Source organism: Corvus brachyrhynchos, unplaced genomic scaffold (genome assembly GCF_000691975.1).
Source record: "Corvus brachyrhynchos isolate BGI_N302 unplaced genomic scaffold, ASM69197v1 scaffold93, whole genome shotgun sequence".
Classification (NCBI taxonomy): Eukaryota; Metazoa; Chordata; class Aves; order Passeriformes; family Corvidae; genus Corvus; species Corvus brachyrhynchos.
In genome coordinates this window covers 1,314,030-1,329,754 of record NW_008237273.1, presented here as the reverse complement: position 1 = coordinate 1,329,754, position 15,725 = coordinate 1,314,030, and the positions used below count along the sequence as shown (strand labels likewise).

General features: G+C 40.6%; 1 protein-coding gene across 1 annotated transcript in view; it reads left to right on the top strand.

Annotated features, from left to right (window-relative positions):
* Positions 1-15,725, top strand: part of MLLT3 (MLLT3, super elongation complex subunit) — a 123,314-nt gene that overhangs the window by 50,866 nt on the left and 56,723 nt on the right. The window contains exons 4-5 of the mRNA XM_008630867.2: positions 9,246-9,328; positions 14,720-14,863. Of these exons, the coding sequence (XP_008629089.1) occupies positions 9,246-9,328; positions 14,720-14,863 (227 nt within the window). The remainder of the gene's footprint in view (positions 1-9,245; positions 9,329-14,719; positions 14,864-15,725) is intronic.

Sequence of the window (15,725 nt, the reverse complement as noted above, 5' to 3'; positions counted from 1 at the left end):
GGGCATGTGCAGACTGGACATTTGGAAGCATTTTTTTTAATATGAAGGCAGTCAAATACTGGGGCAGGCTTACTAGAGAGGTGGTCAATGCCCCAAGCTGTCAGCATTTAAGAGGCATTTGGACAATGTCCTTAACAACATACTTGAGCTATGTCCTGAAGTGTTCAGGCAGTTGGACTAGATGATTATTGTAGGTCTCTTCCAGTTGAAATAGTTTGTTCTATTCTGCCTCTCTTAAGCAGAAGAATAAAGCTATAGGCATGCTACAGTGGTCAGAAACAGCATTGCAGGTTTAATTATTTCTGGTTGAAGAAAGTTGTAGTTTTCTATGCTGCTTCCTTATAAATCACTCATTATCTTCACATGGCTGTTTTCTTTCCTCAAAATTCCTAACAGTGTAATAGTATAGTTGTTGTTCCCTCACCTGTATGCAAACACAGGTCTTAAACTCAGTTTATGCCTGAAGCATACATTTACATCATATTAATTGTAAACAATTAACATGATTAACAACAGAAACTGCAAGTCTCTCCCTTTCAGATATATTTGATTGTAGAGCTTTATATTGTTCTGTTACACAAGTTATGCTTGGTGGCAGGCAGAAAAACCGGGCAGATTATGTAAACACAATGTTTAAAATAATAATTGTTCTAGCCTTAGCAATACGCTTTGATAGTTTAAGCTCATATCATATTAGTACATCTATGTTTTGCTTAAGTTAACACAGTTCATTGTATTTTTCCATTTGTTAGTGAATGGTATGAATAAAATGTGTTTGGGGAGATATACTTCTTTTCTTGCTCTTAGTGCCACTTTCTAAATAATTATGAGAGGTAGACTAGCATCCATGATCGTATGTACACCTACTCTGAATGGCTTCAGGAGAGTAATCAGGTAGACAATACAAACAAAATTTATATTTTTCAGTATATTACATCTGAAGAGCAAAGAACTCTCTGAAATTCAGCAAAAGAAATTGCAGGGTCCTGCACTTGGGGAGGAATAACCCCAGGCACCAGCACAGGCTGGGGTCTGATCTGCTGGGAAGCAACTCTGTGGAGGAGGACCTGGGGGTCCTGGTGGACAAGAAGCTGTCCATGAGCCAGCAGTGTGTGCTGGTGGCCAAGAAGGCCAGTGGTGTCCTGGGGTGCATCAGGAAGAGCACTGCCAGCAGGTGGAGGGAGGTGATGCTGCCCCTGTACTCAGCCCTGGTGAGGCACATCTGCAGTGCTGTGTCCAGTTCTGGGCTCCTCAGGACCAGAGAGACATGGAGTCAAGTGTTTATAGGTATCTAAGGAGGGGTTGCCAAAAGGACGGAGCCAGGCTCTCTGCTCAGTGGTGCTGAGCAACAGTACAAGAGTCCATGGGCAGAAAGTGGTGCACAGGAAGCTCACCTAAACGTGAGGAAGAACTTCTTCACTGGGTGGGTGACAGAGCACTGGCACAGGTTGCCCAGAGAGGTTTTGGTGTCTCCCTCACTGGCAATATTAAAGAGCTGTCTAGACACAATTCTGTGCCATGTGCTCTGGGATGACCCTACCTGAGCAGGGAGGCTGGACCAGATGTTCCCTTGTGGTCCCTTCCAACCTGACCCATTCTGCAATGAATGAAGTACAATAACCATGAAGGATGGAGATGTGATGGAAAAAATTAGTCTTGGGTTGCTTGTAAAACCTTTTTAACCCCAAGTTTTTGACACAGTTATGGCATCACTGGTATAGAGTCTGACTTTGTTGGCTCTGAAATGCTTATTCCCATTTTGATGCTTGCACAGCATAATGAAGTTAAAATAGAGAATATGATTTATTGTTTTAGGTATCTGTCTGGAAGTTAAGAAAAAATATTCTCTATGCTAAGTCTTCAATGGGAAGAAAAGGTATATAATTAATAACCAAGAAAGAAATTATTTCAAATTCTGCAATTGTTGCACCTGTTTTTCTCAGTAAAAGAGAAAGTCCCAAGAGCTGTACCTTCTATACAAATATGAGAATGTACCTAGTGCACAATTACTGGAAATTTTTATTCCTCCTAAAATACTAATGGTATCTACAGGGCAAATTGACATTTATTGTCAGAGTTTTTAATGTTATACCTAATGTGTTTTCCATCAAAGATAATGGTTTGGTTTATTATGTTATTATCCAGGCAGCCTTAGCTGCAGTTCAGTTGTTCAAGGGCTTTTCTTTTGCTTTAGTGTCATGCTTGTCTAAGAAAGACTTCTAGATCAGGTGCTTTCTGGAAGTCCCTTACTACTCCACTGATACCTGAAACATGTATATTTTTTAACAGCAATTTTTGAGAAATGCTTTGTATTGAAAAAAATAATATCTAGAATTAAAGCAGGAAATGTAGGAATTACTTCAGTTTAAAAATACTTGTTTTTTTTCTTTTCCCATCTCTTTCTCATTCCCATCTTGTTTGGAGGAAACCTGAGGGAGCAGACAGAAGGGATGGAAGGCATAAACTATAAGTGGTCCTGGACATCTCCAGTAAATTCTGAATGTCTCTCTAAGGACTGTTGCTTGTGTGTGCAGAATATAGCTGACGGCTTTCCATGTCCTTCAGGCAAGAGGAGGAGGGGCTTCTGCACCATCTGCAATGTGTACTGAAGTTTGAAAGTGTGCAGCTGCCTGAGGAGCTTTCTATATCAGGAAAATGGTCCTTCTGCTGGAAGTCCTGGAGCGTTAATGTTGTGGTTTATCCCCAGCTGGCATCTAAGTACCACCCAACAGCTTATTCATTTCCCCACAGTGGGATGAGGGAGAGAATTGGAAGGATAAAAGTGAGAAACTTGTGGGTCAAGATTAAGACAGTTTAATAGGTCAAGCAAAAGCTGTGTGTGCAAGCAAAGCAACACAAGGAATTCATTCACTACTTCCTTCGTGAGCAGGCAGGCATTCAGCCATCCTCAGGAAAACAGAGCTCCATCACATGTAACAGTGACTTGGAGATGAGTGGTTTAGGTCACTTAGAAAATCACTGTCAAAGGTATTAGCAAAAGCAGCTTTGATACAAATTTGTGACTAAAAAAGTTCAATGGCAAGGTTCACTCTATTACTTATTACATGGATGAAATACACAAAGCAAAATTGGATATAGATTTACACGGAGACCAGAGGTGGAACAGAGTAAGCATGTAAAAGGGTAAGCGAGACCCTCCTGCTGAGTCACAAGGTTTAGAGAGGACCCCCTTGCTTTCTAAATTCCTGATAGAGCCTAGGTGTGGCTGAGTCCAAGCTCAGCCACAGACTTGGAGACTTCCATGCTCTCCTATCTTGTGTGTTAGATTGTTCTCAGTTGATGAGGAAGCTATTCAATGGTCAGGCAGTAGGCAGTGAGGATAGAAAATGTCAGTCCAAAATTTAGTTAGGGTTCACTTTATTTAAGGGGTTATAAGCTGCATCTTGCTATCCTACCCAGTTGGTGGAAGTGGTGGGAATCGGGTCACTCTGTATGTGAGGCAGGGAATGTAGTATATCTGTAAATGCAGTGCCGAGAGCCTAGTCTTAGAACTTCTAGTGCCTTCTGTGCTTTCACTTTCACGGGGTTTTATCTTTCTCATGAAGTATGTGTCAGCATAAGGTATAAAGCAAATGGGCACTCCTTATTCCTAGCATTTAATGTACCATTTAACCCATGCTCAACTTAGTAATTCTTGCTAGTTTTTGTCTGAACCTGCCTAGAATTTTTTTTGTATTAATGGCTGAGGTGTGCCTGAAGTTAGAAAATAACAGAGCCATTCTTTTCCAGGCTCTTTTGTTTTGATTTGTTTTTGTTTTTTTTTTTTTCAATAAAGAATCCAAGTACTGGACCCCTCCAGCTGGCAAGGTGAGCTGCAGGATAGCAGAGTCAAAGAGCTTTTCTAGAAATCACAGCTGAATATATAAAGCTGACTTACTGATGCAGGAGGGATTTTGTTCCACAATCTGCCTTCCTCTGAAAATGAATGCCACTTCTTGGTTTTGAGACTTCTTTTAATGAAGGTGGTGTTGAATAGAGGGAAAAAATTGGTCAAATATGAGCAAGTAATAGGCAAATATCTATAAAATACTAGTAAAAAAAAACTTGTGGTTAAACCAGTTCTCTTTAAGAAGGCATCACTTCTTACAAGCACCCACCTGGAATATCCTGCAGGATGCATAAAATATGTGTAAATTCTTGCAGACATTATTCTGCATCATCCTGATGTTGTGTTGAAGTCTGTTTAAAGGGAACTTTTGCCTTTACTTGTTCATTCTAACTGTATATTTAACAAAGAAAAAAAATCTATTCATAATGAAGTGTTCAACAGTGTTAGACTGGCAAATGAATCTCATATTAAAGCTTTTAAGAAATATAGCTTTAACTAGAATTTTATTATTATTATTATTATTATGTCCAAAGGCTTCAGTGTAGTCACTGTTAGTAAAATGTGTCATTGTGGCTTGATTGCATCTGTTCCTTCAGTGTCAGTTAATGTCTGATGCAACCCATGGGAATGCATTTGTGAAAGAAAAGTAGTGCTTCATTTGTGGAATAAAGAAATAAATCATTTGAGATAAGTGATTTAAGCTGTTCATGTGAGCTGTAGAAAAGGTCTATTCTCCTGATAGACCAGGGGACAGATGATAATCAGTGCTTGTTCCGGCTTTGTCATCTTGAGTAACTCATTCTGCAGGCATTATCAAAAGAATTCAGTTGTAGGATGCACTGGATGAGAACTGAACACTCTCCTCTCTTTCTTACATATAGAATGAGGGTTACAAATTCATGGAATATCCTGATTTGGAAAGGTCCCTTTCTGCAGCACTCCTCTTCAGTGTCTCATTCCCCACTCTCACCCTACATCCAGGGTTGCTCCATCCCAGGTAGAGTCTGGCACTTGTCTTTGTTAAACTTGATAAAGTTGGTGGTTACCCAGCCCTCTGATTTGTCAAGGTCTCTCTGCAGGGCCTCTTGATAGTATGATTAGGCAATGTAATTTAAACAGATACCAAACCATTCTTGAGAGACAATCTTTATTTGTAAAATCAAGTAGTAGTAATGATGATGTTTTACTGATGCCCACTGATAACTTGCAATTGCTTGCTGGAAGGCAGAATCACAGAATAACAAGGTTGGAAGAGACCTCCATCTCTTCCAACATGGATTGAGTCCAACCCATGTCCTAGCACCAGGCGGGTCACCTGGTCATAAAAGGAGATCAGGGTTTTGTTTGAGGAGCATTTCAATAACTTTTCATCGTCTGTGAATAACTGGAACCTGTTGGTATGTGAAAGCAGCTCAAAATGAATGGATCATCATAACCAGTATGCTTCTGACTATTCCTGTTCGTGAATTGTTTGTAATACAGCTAGCATTGCAGCTGAGTGTCTCTGTCACGGGAGGTTAAGTGACCGTATACTCTAGGTGAGCACCTGAGGCGTGCACAGTACTGGAATTCATCACCGGAGCAGTTGTACCTGTCTGCGCATGTGTATGGTTCTTCAGCATTAAGGAAAACTGTCCTTCCACCTTCTTCGTGTCCTAGGACCTGAGCCTTCTTGCTCTAGCTTTTATGCCTTCCACTCTTCGCTCTGTCTTTTTACAACTTGACTAGTCATTTGGTTTCACCTGTATTCAAGCTCCTATGCAGCATTTGACAATAGCTTTAGCTATTTGATCTAATTTCTTTTCTGTGGCCTTAAGCATACCAAGTTACTGCTTGTTACAGCAATGTTCATCCCACAGTACAATGAAACATGATGAACATAAGGGACAGAATTCAGCTGTATGATTGTGTTGCATGAGCTCCTATTTTTATTTCAAAATTGCACCTAAAATTGTTTTAGTTGATCTATCTGTTTAGCAGATGTATTTGCAAATATGTTAAGACTAAAACTTTCATTTATGAGAGAAGAGAAATTATTTTTCTGGCAAAGACACAATAACAGGTCAGTGCCATGAACTCACAGAATATTCTGAGTTGGAAGGGACCCGCAAGGATCATTGAGTCCAGCATTTTAAGTGGCCTGTACAGGGATTGAATGGACAACCTTGGTGTTACTAGCACTGTGCTCTATCAACTGAGCTGAACGCCTTCTTTCGCCTTACAAAGGCAACAGCCCATCTCCCCCCCCCCTTTATAATCTGGCCAGTGCATCTAAAGAAATATGTATAATTTTGCTCATGTTTTTTGACTTCTCCTGGACCTACAGTTTTTGTGACAGGAGACACTCTTATAATTGTTTTGTTATTCTGTATGCTGTTGCCTGCTTCTTCCTGCATCTCAGTGAAGATGTTCTCTGGAACTGCCTTCTCAGACACCAGTTTTTTGTGGTAGAGACTGCCTTGAATTTGGACCCCCTAGTCAAAAGATACAGTAGAGAGGGAGAAAATCATGATCATACAAGCTTTTTCCTTAGGAGAAAAAAACCTGGCTATAGTAATTAAGTCTTAGTGATAATGGTGTTCAAGACATTTGGTCTGGCACTTGAAATGCATTTTAGGTGCAACTTTAAAGGAAAGGAGCAGTCAGAGGTGAAATGCCTCTCTCCCTCTGGATCTGGGGGAAGTTGTTTGTAACAGGATAGTGTTTTCTGCTTATGTACCTAGTCTAGCATAGCCAATTTTTTTCTAGCAAGCTTTGGGAAATTTGTTAGGGTTTCCAGATGCTTCCTTTTTCAAAATCACTCCTTCCTAGTTTCTGTTGTTGGTTGTGTTCTGTTGGTATATATTTGCAATTTGCTTTTGTTTCTCTTTACCTCTGGCATGACAGGTTTAGGATTTTTCCCCTCTTCTCCTCTCCTGTCTGGTTTCGGTTTTTTTGTATGTTTTCTTACTTTCTTTTCTGCGGTTTACATAACTCTTGCCACTTCTCTTTTCTCTGCTCAGCATACCTTGCTAGGATGATTTCCTGTTGGCTTGCCTAAACCATACATGTCATTGCAGCCCTGATTACTCCTTATGACAGTCTAATAAAACAAAAAGAACTTAGGCCAGGGAGTGCTGTTTCAGAGTGCCCAGAGATGCCATTTCTGTCAGTACCTTCTGCCAGTGGTGGCTTCCGCAAAAACAGTGAGAAAAATGTAATAGCTGCAGTCTACACGTGCACAATAGCACTGAGCTTTGTTCAGTCACTTCTGTTTCTTTTCAGGAAGGTTTTGTTCACAAGACTAGAATTTTCCTTGTGTTAAAAGCCTGTCTTTCAGTTTGGGAAGACACCCAGAGTGGTTTCCTGATGATTGTTCTGTAGACCATTTTCCAGGCTTTGTCAAAACTGGCAGCTGTTACAGACTCTTTAAAGGACTGTGAGACTTTGATAAGGTGCTATTCAGCATGGCAAACAGCTGTGTAAATCTGCAAGAAGAGCTAAATGAGGGAAGCAATGAAAAATATTTATGCTAATGAGGTTTTCTGCACCAATTAAGTGCTTGGGAAGTGGTTGATGTGATATTTGTGACTCGTCACAAATATGGAGCCTGAAATCACTTTTTCAAAAGCCTCTACATTTCCATCTGATTAAATATCTGCTGGACAATCTTTCCCCATTTTTGTTTAAGTGGATTTCAGTCTTCTGTACATGAACATTCAAAAAATATTGTGAAGGCTTTCTCCTCGAGTTGTCTTCTGAAGGCACAGAAGGAGCAGGAAGACTCCTTTATCGTTGACGGAAAAATTGCCAATTTGTATTACTGTAACATCTGTGCTTAACTAGGACTATTATATTTACATTTTTCAAATGCTGGCAAGTCTTTTTACGAGAAGATGTACCAATATAAGGTGAAATACTACTTCTGGGATGTTCTTCCAGTTTCCAACTGAAGACCTTAGTCTGAAACCATTTTCTTAGATTTGACCAATCATCATAATGCTTTTTTTCAAAACCTTTTAAATCCTGCTTTACAAACTGTAGCTCCTCGGTTTTTTTCTGCCAGATGAAACAAAGTAACTTCTGTAGCTGCAAGAAGACAGTGTTGCAGAAGTGTGTAAAGGCGATTATTCTTGCTCTTTTTGTTAGCTGAATGGAGTGAACTAGGTAGTGATAGTCAACTGCAGCATGTGAGCAAGGACTTGTAATCCCCCTCGCTCTTGAGGGGCTTGGTGCTAGCAAACCAGGAGGAAAATGGCACGGTAGTAGTAGAAAATTCTGCTGTGTTTGTTTACTTGGGGATTAATCAAGCTTGCATGTCCTCGGAAAGCCGAAGTACTGATTGTGCTATTGGGAACGTATATTTATATTCCTGGATGTATCTGAAGGGCCTTGTCATGTTTTCAGGATGATAAAGGATTTTAAGTGCCCATCTGCAGTGCTTTGCTAAAAAGAATAATTTTGGTAATCAGGCCCTGTGCAGTTGATTGGAATACATTCTTTTTGTAAACTACAAGGCAATTCTGAAAGGAGTATACATCTGAGCAAATTGTGATTCATCTGAGAGCTTGAATTTTTTTTCCGGTCAGCTGGGTTGAGAGAGCTAGAGGAAATGTTTCTTGAAGAAGTCAACCCTTTCTGTTATTAACTGCATCATTCTACCAATCTACAGTAGAGAAACCTTCACTGCGATGGTAGTGCAGTAGACGTGATTTGTCATACATAGCGATGCAGCATTTGGAAGCATCTCAGTTGATGCTGCAGTTAGAGGCATGGTTTCTCAAGCTTAGCTGCCCTTTGTGCTAATGTGTTACATGGACTTTAAATTCTGTAATGAGATTGCCATGCAGTCAAACAGGAGAAGGCAGAGATGGCTTCTTTTCCAAGTTCTGTAACAACCTGCTTTTTGTCACTGTCTGGAGTCGGCAGCTAGTGCCACTTTCTTCAGAGATCTCCTGTTCAGTACTGTGGGGACTTGAAGTAATTAAAAGCCCTTGCATTAAACTGGGAACTTGAAGGAAAAAATTGTATTATAACTAGTAATATTCACTGTATTGTTACAGAAGCTGAATCCTGTAAGAAAACCTGGATATTATTTTATCGTAATACCATAGTTAACCTTCCTTGTGTTCTTCACTATGTGATGGAATGCTGTGTTGTGTTTCCCCTTCCCCAATAATAAAGTTTTCAAATTCGAAATAAAGATTTCCTATCCATAAAGTGGACGTTTTATGCAGGCAAGAAAAATTTGCTTGCAAAATTCAGGTTGAGTTGTGCTGCAGATACATCCTACCACGTGTGTGCAGTTTTGTATCAATGCCACTTAGAACTATTGTCTCAGATTTACTCATGTGGTTTGCTTACGAATTTCAAGCATGGGTTTTTTTGTGTTAATACTGTTTTTTCTTTGTTTCAGTGTGCAAGGACCCACCCTACAAAGTTGAAGAATCTGGATATGCTGGTTTCATTTTACCAATTGAGGTTTACTTCAAAAACAAGGTATGGAATCTCACGTTTTTCATTAGGAAAAAAAAAAACATGGGGAAGTTAGGGGTTTTTTTAAGTTTTGAAGTTTAGTTTGTAAACTTGGTTAAGAATTAGATTTAAAGCTATCTTTATCAATGTTGTTCCTCAACCCAAGATTACTGTAATATTTGGAAATGCGTAATTGTATTTCACAGAATCACAGAGTGAGTCAGGTTGGAAGGGATCACAGGGAGTCATCTGGTCCAACCTCCTTGCATAGGCAGGGTTATCCCAGAGCACATTGCACAGGATTATGTCCAGACAGTTCTTGAGTATCCCCAATGAGGGAGACTCTACAACCTCTCTGGACAACCTGTTCTAGTGCTCGGTCACTGCGCAGTAAAGAAGTTCTTCCTCATGTTCAGGTGGAGCTTCCTGTGCATCAGTTTCCGCTCAGTGACTCTTGTGCTATTGCTCAGCACCACTGAGCAGTGTCTGGATCCATCCACTGATGCCCCCATTCAGACACTTGTAAACAGTAAGGTCCCTCACAGTTGTCTCTTCTCAAGGCTGAACAGGCCCAGTTCTCTTAGCCTTTCATCCTAAAAGAGATTCCCTCAATTTTTGTCACTCTCTGCTGGGCCTGCTCCAGCAGGTCTGTGTCTCTCTGATGCATTAGCCCAAAAATAAAGCCAAATGTGTGTGACATTCAAAAGCTTCACTTGGTGTCTGCAAAATTTTCTATGTATCTATGCATGAATGTGGCCATGTTTTGAGTGGAACTTGCAACAAAGCTGCTTTATTGTGTTGGACTTGAGATGTGGGTAGAAATATGGGATCACAGAATTGTTAGGGTTGGAAGGAGCCTCTGGAGATCATCCAGTCCAACTCCCCTGCCAAGGCAGGGTCACGTAGAGCAGGTTACATAGGAACACATCCAGGTGCGTTTGGAATGTCTTCAGAGAGGGAGAGTTCACCAGGCAGCCTGTTCCAGTCACTTTCAACAAAATAATTTCTTCCTCATGATGAGGTGGAACTTCTTGTGTTTTAGTTTATGGCCATTGCTCATCCTGTTGCTGGGCACCACTGAGAAAAGTCTGGCATCTTCCTGTTGGCATCTGCCTTTGGGATAATTAAATACATATAATGAGATGCCCTCTCAGTCTTCTCTTCTCCAGACTAAACAGGCCCAGCTCCTGCAGTTTCTCTTCATAAGAAATGCTCCAGATCCCTCATCATCTCTGGTAGCTCCTTGTTGTTCGTGTCCTGAGGAGCCCAGAACTGGACACAGCACTGCAGATGTGCCTCACCAGGGCTGAGTACAGGGGCAGCATCACCTCCCTCCACCTGCTGGCAATGCTCTTCCTAATGCACCCCAGGACACCACTGGCCTTCTTGGCCACCAGCACACACTGCTGGCTCATGGACAGCTTCTTGTCCACCAGGACCCCCAGGTCCTCCTCCACAGAGTTGCTTCCCAGCAGATCAGACCCCAGCCTGTGCTGGTGCCTGGTGTTATTCCTCCCCCAGTGCAGGATCCTGCATTTGCCTTTGTTGGAGTTCAGACAGTTCTTCTCTGCCCATCTCTCTACCCTGTCGAGGCCCTTCTGAAGGGCTGCACGGCCCTCTGGGGTATTGGCCCCTGCTCCCAGCTCTGTGTCATCAATGAACTTGCTGAGGAGGCATCTGCCCCTTCGTCCAAGTCACTGATGGAGAAGTTAAACAATATTGCACCCAATATTGACTCTTGGTGGACAGTATTTAGTAGATAACTCTGTGAAATTAAAATTGCCTTACTAAAAAAGAGATGTGTAATATAACTATTCAGAAGAATTACTACCCCTGCTAAAAAGTGGACAGACTTTAAACAATGCTTAAAGAAGTTTAAGAGCCACTTATACTCGAGGAAAGGACACCAGTCTTGATTATGTTGATTACTTAATGAACTCATTGTTCTATTTTAGTATTACAAATCTTTATAATTGGTTCTGGTTTTGATCTTTCAAAACAATCTTTTTTTAAATCTTGCATCCTTGGTCTGTTAAAAAGCATTCTTTTAGACTGTATGGGAGTACTCATTATGTTCAACATTACCAGGCTCAAACCAAACCCAGTGCCATTCTACAAAACTTATGTTGTTGTGATACCTCACATTCTAAGTAATTGCTGTACTTACTGTGAGTCTCTCAAATAGCAAATACAGAGGTTTTCTTTAATTGTGCATAACATGGTCTGCATTACTAATAACTAGTTCAGATAAAAACAACTGGATTTGTGTGAAATTAAAGAGCAAAATCTTGCAAAGTTTAATGTACACTACCTTAATATCCAAAGTTATTTAGATTCCCTTTATATGTCATGTACCTTGGTGGAGCTGTTATGATACCTAACATGATTCAAAGATATCTGTGTGCTTATTTTATATTAGCAAGATGTAGTTTGAAATTATTATTTTAATGAAGTCAACATTATATCTTTAATGTGTTGAATGCTTGGTGAAAGACTAAAACAGAAAGAAAATAGAAATGCATAATAAAAGACTTTTTCTGGAACCCTGATCACTTAAAATTTCTTTTGAGATCAGCTGTGTGTGCCTTCAAGTATGTATTCCAGTATTCTTTTATCTTTCACAGAAAGCCCTGTTAAGGTGTGAGGTGTGGATAATTCTGCTCAGGCACTTTGGAAGTTGTAGGTTTTGAGCAGGTAATTCTGACATGTTCCCTGTATCAATCTGTGAAGAGCAGATCTTCAGATTTACCCTGTTTGATGTTGGAAATGAAACAGAACTGCCTCAGTGAGTTGATTGGATTTTTGGTATGCTTTTTAGCTCTGTTTCTATTAGGGAAGCTGTTTTGATTCATTCAGGAAATCTAATGAAAAGCAGCCCAGTCTCTTCAACTCATCTATTAAATGCTCATCCCACGGACAAAGCAGAAGACAGTGAGTCAATCATTGAGCATCTCTACAGAAAGCTTCCTGCCCAACATTTCTTTTAGCTTTCCACTCAGACTTGTGGCTTCTTTTTCTCACTGTGGAGACTGCAAGTCTCAGGTGTTCCCCAGCTGAAGTTGTGGCTTAGACTGAGATCAAGAGGGCAGCAGTGATTACGGCTCTCCTTACCCTCAAGCAACACGTGGGATTAGGAAGTTTGCAAACATCCCTCACCCCTTTTTGGTGTCATGGAACACAACAAGCAGCAGTTGGACCGTGAGTCAGTTAGTCCCCCACACAGCTGCAGCAGCATGCCCTTCCCTGGGGTGGGTGCAATACAAAGGAGGAGTGGGACAAAAATTGAGCTGGCAAATTACTACTTTCTTCTGGCTCAGCTGCTCTTTCCCCCCGACAAGGCAGTTCACAGGTATTCCAATACAGAAAAAGAGGAGATAGACAGAAGGAGGAAGAGGAGACATACCATTATAATTTATTAAAGTAGAGTACTGTTCAGTTTCTGATTCAGAAAATACCCTCATGGATAGAGAAAGGAGGTAGGGTACAGGAAACTGCCTGGAGCACAGAGGATTAAAGGACTTATGTTCCCAGAACTAAACTGAAATTGGTAGAAAATTTAATACGTATTTCACCATGATAGAAAAATATTCCAAGCTTTAAAGAGTTACAGAAATTGCAATCAACCCCTGCCCCCAAATTCAGCAACAGCAGGCTATAGTTTGTCATTGAGATGAAGTCCTTAAAAATGCTTTTAGGTCAAAGACTTCTACTCTGGAAAAATGCAGTCTGTATAGAATAAGGCTCATAAACTGCAGCCCATTCTGTCTTCCCTGTTCTGAAATAATGGCAGTGCAGTGGTACTGGCAGTCTTTTGTGTAGTAAGTCTGCTTTTTAGTCGCTGGTTGTGTTCATCTGACTTTCCACAAAATTGTTTGAAGACTACCATTTATGAATTATTGCAACTTGTCTTTTATGGCAAAGCTGCTGGTACCAACTTGCTGCCTATAGCAACTTGCAGTTTTCTAAGCAGACCAGGGAATAAATGACTTCAATTTTTTTTTGTATGAAATCATGTTAATATTTCTAGCAACAAGAAATGTCATCCATGCTTGCCTTTGAAAATTACCTGTAATTTCTATGAACTATGACAGAACTATGAAAACAGTCCATGTAGGGGAACTGCTTTCTTTTGTCTTCAGAAACAGACAATGGCAAGACTTTTAGTTCAGGTGTCCTTTTGTTGTTTCTGCTCCATGTCTAGAGATGGGACAGATCAGGATGTCCCTTGACTGTGTTTGAAGCCTCTGATTTAACTTTTAGAATAACTGAGATTTGTATGCTTTCTGTTCTTCCCATACTTGGAATCCTGAATCAAAATTCAACGTGCTTAATGTGAATTTTTTAAGCATCTGTCACTGAACAGAGCATGTATTCTGATTATATGCAGTGTTGGATATGTGCTAGGGTTCTGCTGTATCTCTTCCTACTCTTCTCTCATGGTTCCCTTTTTCCTGAAACTTTTTTTCAAGTTGCCATTTTATTTTTGTTCTTTTCTAAGGCTTGATTTTGTGACTTCCATTGCACATCAGGACCTTTGGAGGAAGGGCCACTTAATAGCATCTTAAAAAAGCACTTAATGCACATACAGCTTCTAGAAGGATTGTGTAAATGTGTAACACAAAATGTGCACAGTTTGTAATACCAGATAGAAGATACTGAAGTCTGTCTGATGCCACCAGTGTCCTTCTCCAGCTGAGGCTTTCTCAGAGCACTAGAGCACTGGTGATATCTCCCAAGATAAATTTGCCTTTTCTGTTTTTTCTCTTTCCATATTGGTACAGGGAACATTCAATTTCATTTTTTCACTGCAGTGGAAGAGAATTTTAATTGCTTGAAAGTTCTGGTGGAACACTTGAAATCTATCTGACCACACTTGTTCAAGGCAATGAAGTTTCTTTAAGAAATGAGCAGACCCCATAAGTAAGAGATCAAATGTAGTTGGCTGCAGTAGATTCATACTTCCCCCTTTCTATAACTTGTGAAGAAAACGATAGTTTAGCTTCAGTGGAGACATTTGTGTTCAAAACTTACTACACTGTCTTCAGTACTCTCTAGGGCTCAGAAATGTGATTGTGTTTTTGATTTAGTTACCTTGTCTCAGCTGAATCATGATACTTGCCTATATGCCTGTCTATAGCCTGGGCCAAACATGACTTAACAGTGTCAATTAAGCCTTGTCAGGATTTCATGAAATTCATGCATTTTACCTTGTGTTATCAAGGGCTGATAGGAGCTTCTGTGATTCTCTAAATTACTGTAGCTCAACTGACGCTTGATTAATTCCATATGTGTCTGAGAACACAGAGAATGGTTAAAAATTATGTCATTTTAATTGACAGTGTTTATGTAGCCTTTGTTTTCAACTTAGTTAGTTTTGGTGCTAGATGTTTCTATCTGGTTATTTTCAACCCTCAGGAAGAACCTAAGAAAGTTCGGTTTGACTATGACTTATTCCTGCACCTTGAAGGCCACCCACCAGTAAATCACCTCCGCTGTGAAAAGCTCACATTCAACAACCCAACAGAGGAATTCAGAAGAAAGCTGCTGAAGGCAGGAGGGGTGAGTCTTGCACCCATGTCAAAAGCCATCACAATAAAGATGTTGCTTCTTGTTGCTGGTGCATGATTACTATATGAGAAAGATTGACCTAACTGTGAAACTACTTAAGTAAAGTGTTTTTGTGATTAACTTCATACAGGAGCTTGGTGTGTGTCTTTAAGGGGAACGGGTGAACAAATTATCATGTGCCTTCCTTAAATACATGATCCTGTGATGGAAGTAATGAGAAAATAGTCTCTTGAAAGAGAAATGGTTCTATATTAAGCAGAATAAATTCAATAGTTACAAGGTAGAACAAGTCAAAACTTTAAACTATAAACAAACCTGCCTAAATTTATGTAATATGTTACACAGTCTGAATCAGAAAAATGTACCAACTTCTTTATGTGTTGCCAGAATTAAGTGATGTGAAAAAGCCAAAGGAAGTTTTCCCATTTGGAGGGATGAGGGGGCCCCAAAGGCCAAACCTTTAGGTTTACGCTTTGTCTGTTAGTGGAAATTGTTCTGCTGTGTTTCACACAATGACAGCATAATTCATTCTGCCAGGGACTGTCAGAGGCTCAGCCATGGGGTCTGCTCAGGACTTCACCCCTCCTCACCAGGGTGTGAAACTCTCCCTGGATTTGGCTCCACTGCTGGGCCGTCTTCATGGGCCTGAGCCTCTCCTGTGTCAGGTTGGGCTGCTGCCTCTTGCCCTCCTTCCACACACCACTGTGAAGAGCCTATGCCTTCTGCATTCCCTCTGATCAGTGCCATGCTGATGGGAGGGAATGGAGGAGCTGTTGGATGCCCCTGAAGCCATCCCTCCTTTGACCTGAGCCAGCTCTAGTCCTGTAGCCACTTCTTGCAGCATGAAGTCTCC